Below are 17,831 nucleotides of genomic sequence, written 5' to 3' on the forward strand. Positions count from 1 at the left end.
ATAGCTATGATATGGTTGTAATTATGTGGGTTTTTTTAAAGCAGAGCAAAAATACTGGAATGTTGTTTTACTGGGGTTTCTTCTTTTTTTTCTCTATTAAATTATATGAATTTTAATTTATAGTAAAAAAAAATGGAGTTAAAAAATAAATCATCACCTTCTTATACACCAAATCTCTTGTCTAGCTTATGACGGAGCTTCATGCCCAATCCCATCCTGTAATTTTTTTTACGTGTTTATTGATTTTACGGTCATTATGTCTTCCATAGCTACTCTTGGCCAATAGATCATAGTATTTGACACATGGGAGGCATCTCCTGTTTTAAAGATGGGCAAACTAAGTCCTGAAACAGTTATTCACTTAACGTCCCCTAAATAGATCTATAAAATATCTACAAATGAAAATTGATCCTTGATTCATTCTCCTCTGCTCTTTGATTAAAAAAAAAAAAATCCAAGTCCCTGCAAATGACTATAATGAAGTTTACTTATGCGAAGTTAAATAAATTGAAGCAGGACATGGAACAAGAAGGTTAAACTTAGGACACTCTTACTGGGAGAATTCTTCCATTCTTGGTGCTCAGACGAACTTGTTCAAAGTGAAAATCAAAGGGCTGCTCCATGGGCTTGCAAGGTAAGTAGCTTTCTGACTTTACAGGGGAGAAGCTGAGGCTGGAGAGTCCAGTTAACTTGCCCGAGGTCACAGGGCTAGTAATTGGCAGAACAGAGACTCATTTCCACCAGTGATTGTCTGTAGAAAGCCTGGACTCTTTCCCCTCCTGGCAGCATTGCCGTGAACATCAAATGAGGCAAAAATTACAGAACAGTATGCTGGAAATGGGGGCATTGCCCTTCTCTGCGATTTCAGGATCCCCACTCTTCCTATGCCTACCCCATATAGAACAGAAATGGTAAATGTAAAGCTTTGTGAAAACATAAACAAGAAACTAGTAATACCTTGTTACGGTTTGTTGGCTTTTTTTTGTCTGAAATCTTTTGTTGTAGGGGAATTCTGTTCTATGAGATGCTGCTTGAAATAAATGGGCTGCTGGCCAGGACTTGGAAATGTTTGTGATATGAAGAACGCCATTTGTTATTTAGCATCTACAGATATATTACTATTATTATTATTTAATAACAATTAATAAATTACTGACAAAAATGTACATTTAACATCCTCTTTTTAGAAAACCAGTATTATAGAAAATTATGCTCCAAGCCTACCTTCTGCTTACCATTAGATCTATTTCAGTTCCAAGGGAGCACACTGGAGGAAGGATTCTTTCCAGCTTTTAAAAACGTGCACTTTGGGGGCGAAGGTGTCTTGTTCTCTTCATTCTCTATTTAGTGGTGAATGAGAGGTAGTTTGAAGTAGTGGGAAGTCAAGTTCATTGTATCATCATTTCCAGTGCTGGCTCTTCTTAGCTGCAAGTTTCTTAACCTCTCTGGGTGCCCCACTTCTTACTTTTCTCCTCTGTTCCCCCTAAGTGTGGGAGTTACATTTTGACACTATACATCTAGGAAATGACCTGATCTCTCTAGTCAAATATTTTTATGCGTACTTATTTGAATCGGTAACACATACATATGGTTCAAAAATTTTTAAATTATAAAGAGAAATTCTATGCCATCTCCCTCCTGCTTGCTTTTCTCTGGGTGTCCCTGTTCCAGTCCTCAGTTTTATTTTACAAATTGAGAGGATGTGAATGGCAAGCTAAGCAAAATGACTAGATTTAATCTGAATGAAAGGGATTTATTCTCAAGTGATACTGTACAAGGTGATTATTTGTCCCCTTCATAGCCTCCCCCATGTTTTCTGAGCAGCATTCAACTAAAGTACTAAACAGTCACAGTGCCTTTTCAAGAAATTTTGACTTTGAACTTGCTCATGTGCAAAGGAAATGGTTCAGCCGTTTCTCTAGAACTTGGTTGATAATAAATTTCCTTTTGTTCCACTTATAATTTTCTTTTAAAAATTTGCCTTTTTCTACTGTTGCATAGGGTGGAAGGAATAACGGAAAGATTTATTGTGGCCCGCTTTTAGATGTTTATACATTAGGCCAGGACAAAGAATACAAGAATTAAAAGCATACATACAAAATTACTTACTTTCTCTTCAGTTTATTCAATATTTGTAATCCTTCTGATTAAGATTGCTTACCTCTGGGTGCTAACCAATTATAAGGAAAGGCGTGTTGAACAAATGAACAGTAGTGTAAGGAGAATAGCTAGGCAGGCTATTAAAAGGTGTATCTAGTCCAGCACCTGGCACACAGTAGATGTAGGACCACTGCGATATAAAATGTCTGATCTATTAAAGCATGCTTGAACTACTGCCATGGTAACCAAATATTTTCTGCACATCTTTGGGTTTACAAAGCAAATTAAAAATCATTAAAAAAAAAAAAACCACAACCATCTCTCTCTATGCAAAGGGCTACAAGGACCTTACTTTTCCATGACAATTTTGGCTTGATCTAAAATATGGTACATTATTTTGCAAGAACTGAGGAGCAACACTCCCTTCTCCCGGTATCTGACACTGGAGACGTACTGCGCAGGAAGTTGTGATCAAAATCTAGCTCAATTCACTTAGGAAAGTAACGTAATTACGACATCCACCCCCGTCAGGAAAGGGTTTAGGTTTAAGCATACACAACAGGCCACACTCTATGGATCATGGCAGACATCTAGCGTTGGAAGTTGCTGCATTTATTTATGGGTGAAGTTTACATTTTCCCCTGTTCTATTAATAGAATTCTTAACTCCTTTCATCATTTACTCAGTCCACAGACGTCTCTTAAGAGCCTATCAGGGACCTAAGAGTGAAGATCCAGTGCCTATCCTCAAGGAAAACACATTCCGAGTGAAGATTTACTTTTTCCATACTCATCGGGGTGGCGCTTTTATGGCGCTGTATTGCTCTTCTCAGGACCAGGTGCCCGACGTGCGGCTCTCCCTGGCGGGCCGGGGCGGGGCGGGGTCAGCCGAGCCGCCGCCGTCGCCGCCTCCGCCGCTGCCCCCGCGCGCTCCCTCCCGCGCAGTCTTTAATTTCGCAGCTCCGACCACCGGAAATTAGCCGCGGGCGGAGGGTACGGGGCAGAGCGTGGGGGAGCATGCGTGGGGAGGGCGCGCCCGCCAGCCTAGCCGGGCGCCCGCGGGACGCGCCGCCAGCGCCCTCTCCGCCGGGGGCTCGACGCTCGCCCACCTTTTCCAAATTTAACCATTACCTAAATCCGAAGGGAAATGAGCAAACCTCTCGGATTGGGTGTCAAGGTATTTTCAGCTTCGTTGGGCGTATTTATCCCGAAGTGTTTCCACAACAAGCTATTTCGGGGTAGAGGGGCAGGTTTCGCTCTGCGGACGCCGCGGCCACTCGCCGGGCTCCAGGCCGGCGGCAGCGTCGGCCGGTGATTCACGGCCTCAACCCGGGGGTGGCCAGCCCAAATAGGCGGCGGGGTGGGGGTGGAGGTGTCCCGGGGCAGAGGAGCGGGGAGGCCTCGTTGGAGCTAGGCGCTCCCACTCCCCGGCGCTCCACTCAATCTGTGTCCTGAATCTGTGACTTCTTCTCGCTGCGGAAGTCTCCCGAGAGCCAATAATGGTTCATTTTCTTTTGAATCATTTCTAGTGCCTGGGTGTTGGGCTCTCCGGGCCTCCCCATCCTCCGCAGCCCCACAGAGCAAAAACGCGGAGGACCTCCTGGGAGGGCGGCTGGAAAGGCCAGGCCCCGGGTCCGCCTCCTAGCCCCTTGCGCAAAGGAGCGCGCCCAGACTGGGGGTTGGGGGGCAGGTCTGAGAGGACTAAGAGAGCTACTCCTTAACGCTCAGGAAGTGAAGCTTGTGGTTTTGGGGGCTGAGCTCGGAAGGAGATTAAAAAAAGAGAGAGAGAGAGACAACGCAGTCTCTCCCGAAAGCAACTCAGTTTGAAAACTCGGAGCGCAGTGCCGGTGCCCTGACCCCGCAGGTAGGTCCGCTGCGCCCGTTCTGCGCCTGCCCCCCTGGTGGGGGCGGCCGCGGGGACTAACGGGGCACCGCCACTGCGGGGGCGACCAGAGGGCGCTGCCGGGTTCCCGCCTGCAGCTGGCCACTGTGCGGGAGCCCCGAGAACCCTATCCGCAGGGGATTTGGCTCAGGGGAGCAGGATTCATCCGGGAAGGAAACATCTGGTGGGGAGGCGGTGGCAACTGCGATCAGGAGGCTGCCCCTCCGTGCCTCCACTCCCGCCTTCCCAGGCCCAGACGGTGAAGAGAGGCCCTGGCCCGCGTGCGCTCAGGGGGCCGCCCCGCCCTCCCGCCGCCAGCTGCTGCGCGAGGTCGCCTTCCCACGCGCTCAGCCCTCGTCCCTACTACTCAACCCACTCCACTCTCCCAGGGTCGGGCAGGGCCAACCCGGCATGCGAGAGAGGAGCGGAGCTCCGCCTGGGTGGAGAGGCCGCCTCTGTGCTCGCCTCATCCCGCGCGGTCCCAGCCGGCGCAGGCTCTGCGCCCGCGCTGACAATTCCCCCTGCCTCCCCACCTCCTCCGACCCACCTCGCGCCGACGCAGACCCAAGCCTCAGCAGGGCCCTCAAGACCGTTTCGCCCCATTTTCCTTTACCTCTGAGTTTCATGGCTGCCTAAGGAATTCGTTTTTGCGTTTGTGGTGTCTATAAGGCCGAAGTGGCGGCTCACGCAGAGGCCCAGGGAACACTGTGGTGGCAGGACTGCGCCCTAGGGCAGCCCCAGCACCCCCAAGCCTCCTGAAGTCCCGATCCTAGGGGCGGACTCAGACAGTGGCGGGTGGCACCCTCACTCCCAGGGGCCTTCTGGCTCTTAGGACTCCGGAAAGGTCCCTTGGGATTCCGATAGACGTCCCAGACGACTCTTCTCTCAAGCCTGTCCCCACTCCACAGTGGGACGTGGGATGCCCTCTCGGGAACGAGTCCCTGAGAACTCGTTTTCAGCTCGGAGCGCCAACAGGTAGTCTTAGTGTCCTGCATCCTGCTCTGAGAGCCGCGTAGCTCCTAGTCTGGCAGCCTAAGACGCGCGAAGGCTAAGGACGAGATCCTTGTCCCCGCCTGTGGTCCCCCAGCACCCTTGTTACTGAACTAGCCTAGACCATGGAGAGCTGCTGTACCCCCAAGAGCCTGCAGCTCCCAGGTGAACGCGGCGCCCATCGCCTTCACTCCGAGAGGAAGGCAAATTTCGAGTTCCCTAGACCTCCTTGCCTGCCTGGTTCCGCCCCCGAGCAGCCCCAAGCGGAGCTGGAGGCTCTGCCCCGCCTCACCGCCGGGCTCAGGTTTCGACCCCGGGATTAGGTGAACTGATTGGGGGTTAATGAGAGCGGCGCGGCGGGCAGCTAGCTCCCTCCCAGGCCCGCTCCTGGACCCCGGCGCACTGGCCGTGGCAGCGCACCCTGCGCTCTCCGCGTTGGATAATCTGTTGTTTCTCCGCGGACTACAGACGCCGGGCAGTTCACAGCCATCGCGCACAAGTCGGGCTCGACTTCCCCTAGACAAGGTTTTCGGTGAGCAGAACGAAAAAATGCTTTTTCCCAGGACTTGGTTTCCGAGGTTAGGTCTCGCCCCAGACTCTGCTTGCCCCCGCCGAACTCGCGTCTCCAGGCCAACCTTTCCCTCGCTTGAGGAGCGAGGGAGATCACGGGTATGCGAGTTCTACCCGGGGCCGGGGTCAGTCCTCTGCCATCTCCCCTCCCGCCACCTTCCTGTTCCTCTTCTCTTCTGCCTTCCTTCTCCAGCCTCTGCTGCTCTCAGCCCCTCTGCTGCTCTCTCCCAACCTCTGCTCAGCCAGCCTAGTGCGCCCCTCCTCTCCCACCACCCGCCTCCGGTTTGTAGCGGGCTCTTGGAGTGCTTGGCTTGTAGCCCCTTCCTGGTCCCCGATCCCTCGGCCCTGGAGTGATCAGCCCGTCGCTGCTCTACTCCCCAGCCCGAAAACTAGGCCAGGCAGGCAAATGAGTGGTTGAGTTGGGGTAACTGGCCAGTTGGGGACATCGGCTCTCCGGAGAGTTTGACGGAGCGAGTTTTGCTAGGAAAGGGGAGGGGCCAAGGGGTGTGGGCCGAGCAGAAGGAAGAGGCCTGAGCCTCAGCCCCGGGACGGGTTTTACCGCTGAGCTGTGGCGGCGGCGGCGGGCTCGCGCCACCTGTCCGAGTGCCACCTGGTGAGCGCGGCGCAGCGGGGCCAAGCCCCTCCTCCCGCAGGCCTCTCTCGCTCCTCCCCGGCTGAAGCTCTCTTTCCACCCGGCTCCCCAGTCCCCGGCCCAGGAGCGTGAGGACCCGCGCTTCCACCGGGTTCTTCTCCTTTCGCAGGTCTCCGCCTGACTGGGGCAGAGCAAGAACTCGAAGTGACAGTGGGCTGACGGCAGCTCCAGGCAGCGGAGTGGGGACCGCGCCGGACCACCATGCCGCGTTCGTTCCTTGTCAAGAGCAAGAAGGCTCACAGTTACCACCAGCCGCGCTCCCCGGGACCCGACTATTCCCTCCGCCTTGAGAATGTACTGGCGCCGGGCGGAGCAGGTGCGGGGCGCGCGCGGACCGGGAGGGGCTGCTCCCAGGGACGTAGATTGTGCGCCCTGACACACCATCCCCAAAGGAGCCGGGCAGGGCGACCCTGAAGCCTCCTTTGCTGCCTTTTTTGTTTCCAACCGTCCGGGTCCCTTCCGGGCTCGTCGCCTAGGTGCCACGGCCTCTTTGCTCCGGCCCTCGGATCCGGAAGGGTTCCCGGCCAGGTCTGGGAAAAAAAGAGGACGCCCGGGTGCCACGGGTTGGGGAGGCACCACTTCAGAACCATTGGCCCCATTCAGGGCTCAGCCTGAGCTCCTATCCTGCCTCCTCTCCGCAGACAGCACCTCGAGCGCAGGAGGGGCGAAGACAGAGCCCCGGGGTCGTTTGTCCCCCGACTCACAGATGACTGAGGCCCCTGACAGAGCCTCCGCATCTCCGGGCAGCTGTGAGGGCAGCGTCTGCGACCGGAGCTCAGAGTTTGAGGATTTCTGGAGGCCCCCGTCGCCCTCTGTGTCTCCAGGTAGGAGCCGGTTGGGAGCTCTGGGGCCGGGGCAGCAGGGTTCCCACGGTGAAAAGTAAACTAACGCAGCTTTGGGTTCAGAGATGCTAAATGGATGGCGGAGGGTCTTTCCGACAGGACAGCGCGTGTTTGTGGGGTAAGGAGCCCGTAGGGGAGGCATCTGGCTTTTCTGGAACTATGTCAGCCTGTTTGCGGGGTCTGTTGCTTGGATCCGAGGCGGCGGGACCCGGGTTGTTAATCTCTAACGTTCGTTTGGCGGAGATGGTGGGTGAGAGAAAATAAATGAGTCGTCTCGACAGGCAGCAACCTCGACATTTCGTTTTCTGATCAGTTGACTGCTTAGAAAGAGCTAGGATCCCCAAATCCAGACGCTGGAGTCTCAAACGGAAACCTGGGCAGTCTTTAAAAATTCCTCTGGCTCCCGCAAGCATCGGGCCTGGCAGAGCTGGGCGCTAAGCGGGAGGGACGGGTCGGGCCGGAAATCTCTGCCCTCCTCTGAGTTTTTGCAGGCGCGGATTGGGGGCCTGTTTGATTTTTCGTTCGGTGGGGTTGGCCGGCCCAGCCTTAGAGACCAGTCGGTTGGCTACATTTCCAGACAGCAGTGGAGTTTTGCGCAAAGTTTTGTGCACTTTGGGTGGGAGTGAGTCGTGGGTTCTGATCGGGGAAGGAGAACACACATTAGCTGCATTCTGCCAGGTGCGTTATTTCCAGATTGCCTTTACTAGTTTTAAAAGATAGTCCCAACCCCATCCCTCAGTGCGTTGACCTGGCTAAAGCCATGGCTGCAGCGAATGTCTATGGGAGCCTGCAACCCCATGATTCTTCATGGCTGTGCAGGACACCGCCCTCCAAGACGGGGTGCCGCGGCAATCTCTCCGCGGGAATCTTGGGGTGCATCCTCTCATTAAAACGGCTAGCCTGGAGTGTGCAGTGTGGGAACAGATTTGTAAATCCGTATGCAAATAGGGAAAGGATACGTTGGGTGTCTGGTTGTAGCAGAATTCACGTTGGGCAGCGGCACAGAGGCCTCGAATGTGGGAAAGCTATGGCACTGGCAGATGGTGGCTAAACCTTGTCAATTCTTCTCTGAGAAATGTGGTTTTTTCACCATCAAGCTATGACAAGAATGAGAATGGGGAGTATGTGGCAGGTAGTTCAAGCTCCAAACCTTCTCCCGCTGTCCCTTTGCTACTTGCACTGGGTATTGAAGGAACTGTTAGGAATGTTAATACTTCCCCGTTTTTTTCCCCAGACAGATGTCTTCGGTAGGCCGGGCTGCATTTTATTTGTCCTCTCCCTCCTTCCTTATCGATCCCGGAAAGAAAAAAGACGAGTGGGAATCTGTAGGGGCCGGGAGAGTGCTGGCGCTGGGCGCTGGGCAGTCTGCGCAGGAGCGCTGTCGGGCCCTAAGGGGGGCCGCCTTCTCCTGCTCAGCTCAGAGCAGTTATCAGCGCAGACGGCGTGGCGCGCTTGTTTTCGTGGCACCGCGAGTTGCTCCGGTCCCACCAGAAAAGACCCTCCTAACATGCGTTTCCGCTGCCCTGGCACTAAATTTACCCATCTCCTCGACCGATGCCATTTTAATTATCCGTTTGCTGCCCTGCCGCCTGCAGCGATCCTCGAGGTCCCAGAGACCCGGTCCGCGTTTTACTCTGGGGGCGTCAGGGCACCTACCGCGGCGCCTGGCGCACGGAGTACTCCACCAGTGCTGGGCGGCTGGCAGATGCCGCTGGGCGGCCTCCGCCCCGCCGTCTGAAGCCTGACCGGACGCCCCCTTGTGTCTCCACAGCCTCAGAGAAGTCTGTGTGCCCGTCGCTGGACGAAGCCCAACCCTTCCCCCTGCCCTTCAAGCCATACTCGTGGAGCGGCCTAGCGGGTTCTGACCTGCGGCACTTGGTGCACAGTTACCGGCCGTGCGCGGCCCTGGAGCGCGGCGCGGGCCTGGGCCTCTTCTGCGAGCGCGCCCCGGAGCCAGGCCACCCCGCGGCGCTCTACGGCCCGGAGCGGGCTGCGGGCGGCGCAGGGGCCGGGGCGCCCGGGGGAGGCAGCGCAGGAGGTGGCGCTGCCGGCGGCGCGGGCCTGGGGCTCTACGGCGACTTCGGGCCCCCGGCGGCAGGGCTGTACGAGCGGCCGACGGCGGCGGCCGGCGGGCTATACTCTGAGCGCGGCCACGGGCTGCACGCGGACAAGGGCGCCGGCGTCAAGGTGGAGTCGGAGCTGCTGTGCACCCGCTTGCTGCTGGGCGGCGACTCCTACAAGTGCATCAAGTGCAGCAAGGTGAGGCTCCCGCGCGCTTGGCTTAGTTGGCCCCACGCCCCCGCCCCTGGCCCGCGCCCCTCGGCCCCTCTCAGCGGCCTTCTCCCCGGCCCCACCCGCCTCAGGTGTTCTCCACGCCGCACGGGCTCGAGGTGCACGTGCGCAGGTCCCACAGCGGCACGAGACCCTTTGCGTGCGAGATGTGCGGCAAGACCTTCGGGCACGCGGTGAGCCTGGAGCAGCACAAAGCCGTGCACTCGCAGGTAAGCGCGGGGCGCAAGGCCGCGCGCGGCCCTGCTCAGGTTCGCTTTCGGGGATGTTCCGCTTCTCAGTGCAGTACCGGCCACTCTCCGCTTGGCATCTTTTCCCTTGGACGTCCCCGGACTGCCCCCAGTCTCCTCCACCAAGGCACTTTGCCCGATGTAGGTGTGTAGGGAAAGGTGGCCGGCTCTGGCTTCCAGGCAGCCCTAGAGTTTGGTGTCACATCATTGTAAGCCTCCAGAGGGTGATCCTGATCATTACTTTGGGTTTGAGGAGGGTTTGTATGCACTCTTGCTGCGGATATATCAGATTTATTAGCTCTGGGTTTTGTTTGTTTGTTTGTTTGTTTGTTTTTTGCCTCGCTTATCACCAAATGGTTGTCACTTAATCAGCATTGATCCCTCCCAAATGAAAAGAAGGGATGTCAGCTCATTTAGAGTATCCAGCAGCATATTTGTCCTGCTGTTCTTTCATTCATTCCTTTATTAATATTTGTTGTCCAACTTCCAGTTGCTAGGCACGTGAGAATCCTGTAACACATCAGGTCCCTGACAGGATGCCCCCACAGAATTTTTCAGCTTAGCTCAGTGACAGAGAGTAGATAAGCAATTAAGTGTACAAGTAACTATGACAAGAGAATGCTCACGTACAGACTTACTAAAAAGAGCAGTATTCTTCCATCTCTCTCAGCACTGGCCAGAGGGGGCAGTGGTCTCAACTGACTGAGGTCTAAGCCTCCTGTTGAGGAGGGTGGAGAAGTGTTTGTAAATGGGTGTCAAAAAAGCAGGGTGGGGATACATTTTTGCCATGGGGTGTGGAGGGCTGTGGGTGAAAAGTGGGTAGAAAAAGTGTTAAAGGGGAAGAGGGTGGGGTGGAGGGGGTAGAGATTGGAAATAAATCCGGGGAGAGAGAATGATGGGGCAGGCTAAGTGGAAGGGGAGCCCGAAGAAAAGGAGAGCCCTGGATCTGGGAACTTTATGGTTGGGTTAGTGGTGAGGAGGATGGCAGCCTAGATGCCTGCAGTAGGAATGCCACATCTTTCTATCCACAGGAACGAAGCTTTGACTGTAAGATCTGTGGCAAGAGCTTCAAGAGGTCATCTACGCTGTCCACACACTTGCTTATCCATTCAGACACCCGGCCCTACCCTTGTCAGTACTGTGGCAAGAGGTTCCACCAAAAGTCAGACATGAAGAAACACACCTTCATTCACACTGGTAAGCTGAAGGCCCTTGGCTTGTAGAAAAACATCTGGTGAGGGCTGGAGTGGGGGAGCATTGTTCTTCCCACCAATACAATTCACCTTTCCTGTGATATTCTGGCTGCAGAATGAGCGGTACCTTCCAGACAGAGTTAATCACTGCAGTGTATGCAAGAAAACAAGCAGGCAGATTCTCTTAAGTTTGTTTACAAACAGCGTTCTCCCCCAAAGGGGCCTTGATTTGGGGTTGCCTCAGGCTCTTTATACTTGCAAAGACTATTTTCCTCCAGCAGTTTAACTGCTGCTCCAACTGCTCAGAGCAGGGTAAGATCTGAAGCTCCAGAGATTGAGGACTTTCTGCAGAGCTCCCACCCAGCCTTTTAGGGGAGGGACTTATGTGTGGCCTTTTGGCTGCATTTTTTTTTTTTTTTTTGCAATCTAAGAGCTTATCCTGATTGAGGAGGGAAAAAACAATGGTAAATATTACTGAGCTGTCTGCTCAGCACTTTTCAAGTGCATTGTCTCATTTTATACTCACAAAAACTCTGGGAGGTAGAGACTATTCCATATCTCCATTTTAGAGATGAGGAAAGTGAGGCACGGAAAGATTAGGTAACCTGTCCAGGGCCCCAATAGCAAGTGGCAGGGCCAGGACTTAAATTCAGGTCTGCTTGATTTCAAATATCTATTATCTTGACCACTGGTTACTGTATTTTCAGAGTCATGAAGGTTGGTAGATGTAGAAAACTTCTATTTACTTATTGCTGTTTTCAAAATTTCAGCAAGTTCATGCCATAACAATGATAATTCTTTACCTATTATAATACTTTGTTATTTACACATTGCTTTCAAATCTAGCCCTTCTTTTGATCCTTACTGCCACCCCATAAAGTAGTCTTGCCATCCTGAAACTCAGGGTGATGCAATGATTTAGCACAGGCCAGGCTAAGAGTAAATCTTGAGGCCATGGAATGCTCTGGCTTCCAATCTTGGACTCTTTCTGCAACATTTTGATTGTGTATAGGTGGCAGTTTTAATGCCAGGTACAGTCTCTTTAATAGTAAATAATACACTTACAAGGGACCCAGAATTCTGGCTATTGTATTCTAGAATATGAATACTGATGTAAAGCAAATTCCAGTGTGTTCCAAACACCGACCATTGATGTTTATAAATATGTTTGGGCAGTGTAGATGCCCCCATCAGAAAACTCAGAAAAATATCCTATTTTAATCGTGGACCCTTGTCTGAAATTTCCATGTAACTCACTCCTTTTGAGTAAAAGTATTTAAAACACTTACCAAAATGCAACTAGGATCTTGACTGAATGAAACATTAAGTCCTTATCAAACATTTACATCTTAGCTAGAATTTGTTTCTCAGATTTGTTTGACCCTAAAGGGATAGGGTAAGTTTTGATGGGTGCTTCCTTATCAAGGAAATCTGAAACATGAAGACAGAAAGGGGCACAGCAAGAGGGATAGAAGTCTCCTCAAAAACAAACTTCATCTACTGTTGCACTTTTCCAAGACCAAGCCCTGACTATAATGCCATGCTGAGGCTATGTGAAAATGCATGCCATTTACCCAAATGTTAAACAGCACATGGTTTGGGGGGAAAGACCAAACATTTTTTATTTGTTATTTATTAATCTGTGGTGAAGATTTGCTAGGATATAAAGAATCCTTATAAAAAGAAAGTAAAATCAAGATAGAAGGATCAGCCATCTTGAGAAATACTTCGTGACCCAAATGTGGATTTTAAAAATACGACTTTGAGAAATGTCTGTGCTTCAGATACATTCTATTGTTCTTCAAGAGCAAGAAAGAAGACAGGCTCACTGGTCCACACAAACCAACGCCCACTTGGAAACTCAGATTTGAAAACTTCCTCTGAATAAGAACAGAGTCACATGGTTTGAAGGACAGGCCCCCACCCCCACATCGAACATCTGCTCTGGGAGCTCTCTGCTTCTAAAGTCAGGGGTGCCTTGCCAGGGTGGATTCAGCTGTGAGTCTGGGCACGTGGCCTTTGCTCTGTTTCCGTTTAGCAGGAAACGGTTTGAGGCCTTTTGCTGGGAACCCCCACTCAGAAAGTCTCCCTTTCACCTGGTGCACCATGACTTCCCAGGACTTGACTTGCAACACGTCACCCTCCAAGTCACTTAAAGGCCTCAGACTGCGTTGCAGCCAGCTGCTGCTAAGAGCATGTGGGTCACAGTGAGTCCCCTCTAGCTTTATCATAGACTCATACTTCCTCTCCTCCCCTCCTCCATCCCTGCAGGTGAGAAGCCCCACAAATGCCAGGTGTGTGGGAAGGCATTCAGCCAGAGCTCCAACCTCATCACCCACAGCCGCAAGCACACAGGCTTCAAACCCTTTGGCTGTGACCTTTGTGGGAAGGGCTTCCAGAGGAAGGTGGACCTCAGGCGGCACCGGGAGACACAGCATGGGCTCAAATGAGGGCCCTGGCTGGCTGCAAGCAGCAAGCATTACACAACACTACGGAGGGCAGCCTCCCCACTTGCTATCATCCACTTCCGACATTTCAGGCCCTCGGAGCCAGTCCGAAGATCCCAGCAGGGTGAGCCCCTTCACCTTACTTCCTGGAACTGCAAGAGGGGATAAATTACCTTTACAAAGTTCAGCCCAGAGCGGGAACCAAGTAACTTACTGGGCTGTGAACACGCCGAATAGGCTCCCCCACACCAGAAGGAAGACTCAAAAGTCAAGAGGGGCTCAGATAAAATCCTGGGCTCTGCAGTTCTCATTCCCAGCCCTGCTCCACAGACAGGACAACCCTTCAGGTTTCTTCCCTTCTCCTGACCTACCCCAGATACTTGTGTGGAAGAGGAGGAATCACCATTTACAAGGTTGACACGTGCTAATGTTTTTATCTAGAATGAAAAATGAGTGTTACTTTTTTTTTTTCTTTCTGGGGAGTCTGTTAACCCCTTTCTATTGGGTGCTGCCTGTAAATCTTGGAAGAATCAATTCTCCCACTTGAAGAATGGTTCAGAAACTGATTTGGGGAAGGAGTTTCATACTTTTGAAATGACAAAATACGCTGTGCAGCCTGTTTCTTTTTTTTTTTAACGTTAATCTATTCCCAAGATAGAGAGAGACAGAGCATGAACGGGGGAGGGTCAGAGAGAGGGAGACACAGAATCCAAAACAGGCTCCAGGCTCTGAGCTGTCAGCACAGAGCCCGATGCGGGGCTTGAACTCACGGACCGCGAAATCATGACCTGAGCCGAAGTCGGCTGCCCAACCGACCGAGCCATCCAGGCGCCTCCAGCCTGTTTCAAGAGGGGGCAGAAGAAAAAAAATCACTTGGTGGTGAGAGGAGAGGAGAGTCCTTCCTGCAAGAGGCTTGTGAAGACTTCATCAGAGCAGCACCTCTGGACAACAAACCATCTGTTCACTCAGCAAGTGTTTATTGACCGCAGGCTGCAGGCCTAGGTATCAGGGAGCCAGAGATTAAAGGTATGGCCCTTGCCCCTGCCCTTCAAAAGCTAACAGTTGCACCTCCGAGTGGCTGGGTCTGATTTTTCCCTCCAAAGGAATTTGGAGAAGACAAATAGAATCTTGAACCTTCTTTTCTGACACATTTGGATTTTATCAAGCATAAACAAACAAAAAAGGCTGAACAGATACTTCCAAGATTTGTGTGTATATTCAGTTTTTGATCGTTACACTGATATTTTTAAGATGTCTAAGCTAGCAGGCATGTGAAGTGATCTTCCGTGTGTACTAGAAGGACACAAAGTGGTATTTTTACGTTGATGAGGTTTGTAAATGTTTTTAGATCTTCTGGAGTGCATTTTGTTTGTTAATACATATTTATTAGAGTGATGTTTTAAGTTAATAAAGTATTGAGACTCTTACCTATGGCTTTTCATTTAGGTAGGGAATTTGGAAAAGACTTGTTTTAGTCCATAGTGGGAGTTGGTCCTGAAGAAGCTATAGTGAGGTATTAAAAGTAAAGCAGACGAGCCAATATCCAGAAGAGAGTAAGATCCAATTGCTCGGATTTTCATATGCTTTTCCCTTCTATACCTCAAAAATCCTTCTTTCTTAACAGAAAAACTAGGTATACAAAACTAAGCTCCTGTCTTATAGAGTCCCTGATGGTCCTCATGTACATAGATCCTTCTGAGGACCTCAGGGTTGTTTTTGTTTGTTTGTTTTTTGTGTTTTGTTTTGTTTATAGGTCAGAAGGCTCCCATATGAATAAAGAAATCACAGTTCTTGGGTCCAGAAATTGAGTCTTAGTTACAGCTCTGTCACCAACATGCTGTGTGACTTAGGCAACTCCTTTGGCCTCCCTGATTCCAGTTTCCTTGACCATAAAATGAGGATATGGTTCTGTCATCCTAATCCAACCCTGCCTGCTTTGATTCTGTGGAGACTGGAGGGGATAGAAAGTGTGTGATATTGGTTAGTTGCCTCACCTACTGCAAGTCTAAATATAAAGATGCATCAGGGGAGGGGTAGTAAAATTGGAATTTGAATTATTTCTGGTCTATCCCACCTGTGGGAATTTCTTGCATGAATCAGTCCTTAAGAAAATGAAACTAGAATAAGGTCCTGCCCTAAATTCCAACTACCTGTGCTCATTCTAACATCTCTCAGCCAAGGTATGCATGGCCTGTGGTGACCACCAGTAGATTGTGCATTTCGATTCAAATCAATTTCACACATACTGATTGAGAGCCTAGTATGTGCCTGGCACTGTTCTAGGTGGTTGGGTACAGCAGTGAGCACAGTGTCCTATGGAGCTTTATTTATTTTGTCACTGCTGAATCTTCAGCTCCCAGAACAGTGCCTGTCACACCAATAGGAGATCAGTAGGTATTTGCTGAGGTAGTAGGTAAATAAGCAGAGAAAATAAAATTCTGCTTAACTCTGACCAGCTCTGCTTTCTAGAGCACAATGGAAAGATAAATTGCTTGAAACTTTAGGAAACCAACTGAACACATAGGACGTTCTCTGAGTTGGTGGGTAAGGGGGCAAGACTGCTTTTCTCCAGTCTCTCTAAATCTCAGTCCTTGGCTGTGCTTAGTTGGTTTTCAACACCATGTCTTTCCATGTCAGTTTACTCTCATTCAAAATTTACATTTGTTTATAATGCAGTTGAAGATAATTTTCCAGAACTGATGGTTGAACAGTTACAGCATCCAGAAACCTCTTCCTAGTGTCCTGGGAAACAAAACTCCCAGGGAATAAAGATCACAAAATGTCCTTCGCACAGAATTCACTGTGCATACTGGTTGGTTATTTCCAACTGGTTTGAAAAGTAAAGAAGTTGGCGTCAAGAGGTAAGTAGACTGATCGAAATCTAGTTATCTGTCCTGTCCTTCTCTGATGACATTTAGAACTCTGGGGCCATTGTCATAATCCTTGTTTTTGCTATAAATGAGAAGTTGTAATTTTGATGTTAACAGTATGCCTTTTTAAGAAAAAAATATATCTTGATATCCTCAGTTCAGAATCAAAACAAATTACTGCGCCTGTTACTGTGTGAAATTTGAAGATTGCAAATATCTCTCTTAATGTTATTACTTGCCTCCATTAAAAATAGATTGTGAATATTCCATGTCACATTATTCATGAGGCAGGCTCTATGCCTTTTGTCTGCTGGAGTAACAGTAGAAAGGGTAACAAGAGACACCAGAGCACACCTTTGTTTCTTTCACTAAATTTTTAATAACGCCTCCAGCTAGCCAGTTGGTGAAGCTCAGCTCTCGCATAAAAGTGGAAAAGCACAGCTATCTCAGAGAAGACCAACTCTTTCACTAGCTAATTTCAGGTTGCGTTCGTCTACACCAGAGATGATTAAATTACCTATCAAGTGTGCCTAGCTATCAGGATTCAGGCCACCTAAAAGGTGAATTTCATCTGATTGATTTGAGACACGAATGGAACAATTGAGTTTTAAAAGCCCCACCTTAATTAAAGGCATAGCAAAGTATCTCTCCCAGATGAATTCTTGACTGCCATTGCCCTTGAAAATTGGGTGGCAATAGTGATTTGACCCACATCATTTTGTTGCGTGCCTGTTTTATAACCTGGTCGTTTAACAGAAAGAAAAGAATTTAGAGGAAGGCCTAAAAGGATGTGACTTTGTACTGTACATTTCTAGAGAACTATTTGTTTAAATCTCTGCTGCTATATTATTTTTACAGTAAAAAGTTTTTTTAAAAAGGTTTTATTTTAGCAACATTCCATTTGTTAAATTAAAAAACTTTTTAATAAAAAAGTTAAGTGTCACCCCAAACCCTTCTAGCTTGGAAGGTTATGCGTAGCTTATTTTCAGTGTTGCTTTCCAATCTTTACCCACGTGTGTGTATATTTATATTTTTATATTTTTAACCCTGTGATCAGGGGAATTTACAATTTATGTCTAGACAGCTCATATTTATTTGTAATATGGACACATAAAACTGAAATATTTCTATTTTACAATGAGAATTTTGACAATTTTTATGGTTAAGTTTTATTGAAATTTTAGTATTTATCAGGATTTCATCAGTAATTAAGATCCTGAAGTTTTACTTTGAAGTTATTCACTTTTTAATTTGTTTTAGTGTTTATTTATTTTTGAGATAGAGAGACAGAGCACGAGTGAGGAGAGAGGCAGAGAGAGAGGGAGACACAGAATCCAAAGCGGATTCCGGGCTCTGAACTGTCAGCACAGAGCCCGATGCGGGGCAGGAACTCACAAGCCATGAGATCATGACCTGAGCCAAAGTGGGACACTTAACTGACTGAGCCACCAGGCACCCCAAAGTTATTCACTTTTTAAATAAAGCATTAAAAAAATTTTTTTTAACATTTATTTATTTTTGAGACAGAGAGAGACAGAGCATGAACAGGGGAGGGGCAGAGAGACAGGGAGACACAGAATCTGAAACAGGCTCCAGGCTCCGAGCTGTCAGCACAGAGCCTGACGCGGGGCTTGAACTCACGGACCGTGAGATCATGACCTGAGCTGAAGTCAGACGCTTAACTCACGGAGCCACCCAGGCGCCCCTAAATAAAGCATTTTAACATATGGGAAATTATAAATAATATAATAAACATAATTCTGCCAT

General features: G+C 49.8%; 1 protein-coding gene across 2 annotated transcripts; it reads left to right on the forward strand.

Moving 5' to 3' along the window:
• The first annotated feature begins 3,839 nt into the window (after nt 1-3,839).
• On the forward strand, nt 3,840-16,326 carry GFI1 (growth factor independent 1 transcriptional repressor). Of its 2 annotated transcripts, XM_047085119.1 has the most exons (8): nt 3,840-3,963; nt 5,440-5,503; nt 6,303-6,509; nt 6,835-7,017; nt 8,807-9,294; nt 9,399-9,536; nt 10,586-10,751; nt 13,019-13,855. In XM_047085119.1, exons 3-8 carry the CDS (start codon nt 6,395-6,397, stop codon nt 13,195-13,197), a joined length of 1,269 nt encoding a protein of 422 aa, XP_046941075.1. In that variant the 5' UTR covers nt 3,840-3,963; nt 5,440-5,503; nt 6,303-6,394; the 3' UTR covers nt 13,198-13,855. The 2 variants fall into 2 exon arrangements, with proteins under 2 accessions (XP_046941075.1, XP_046941074.1); XM_047085118.1 differs by lacking the exon at nt 5,440-5,503 and having other exon boundaries at nt 13,019-16,326.
• The last annotated feature ends 1,505 nt before the right edge of the window (nt 16,327-17,831 follow it).

Source organism: Lynx rufus, unplaced genomic scaffold (assembly GCF_022079265.1).
Source record: "Lynx rufus isolate CCGP_SWC_20201006 ecotype Redwood Valley unplaced genomic scaffold, mLynRuf1.p SCAF_2, whole genome shotgun sequence".
NCBI classification, from domain to species: domain Eukaryota; kingdom Metazoa; phylum Chordata; class Mammalia; order Carnivora; family Felidae; genus Lynx; species Lynx rufus.

What these genes read in the sequence shown, in the direction of transcription:
- GFI1 (XM_047085118.1), top strand. Translation starts at nt 6,395, where the DNA reads ATGCCGCGTTCGTTCCTTGTCAAGAGCAAGAAGGCTCACAGTTACCAC. An exon ending in ACTGGCGCCGGGCGGAGCAG is followed by an intron (nt 6,510 to 6,834) that starts GTGCGGGGCGCG and finishes TCCTCTCCGCAG; the next exon opens with ACAGCACCTCGAGCGCAGGA. An exon ending in ACAAAGCCGTGCACTCGCAG is followed by an intron (nt 9,537 to 10,585) that starts GTAAGCGCGGGG and finishes TTCTATCCACAG; the next exon opens with GAACGAAGCTTTGACTGTAA.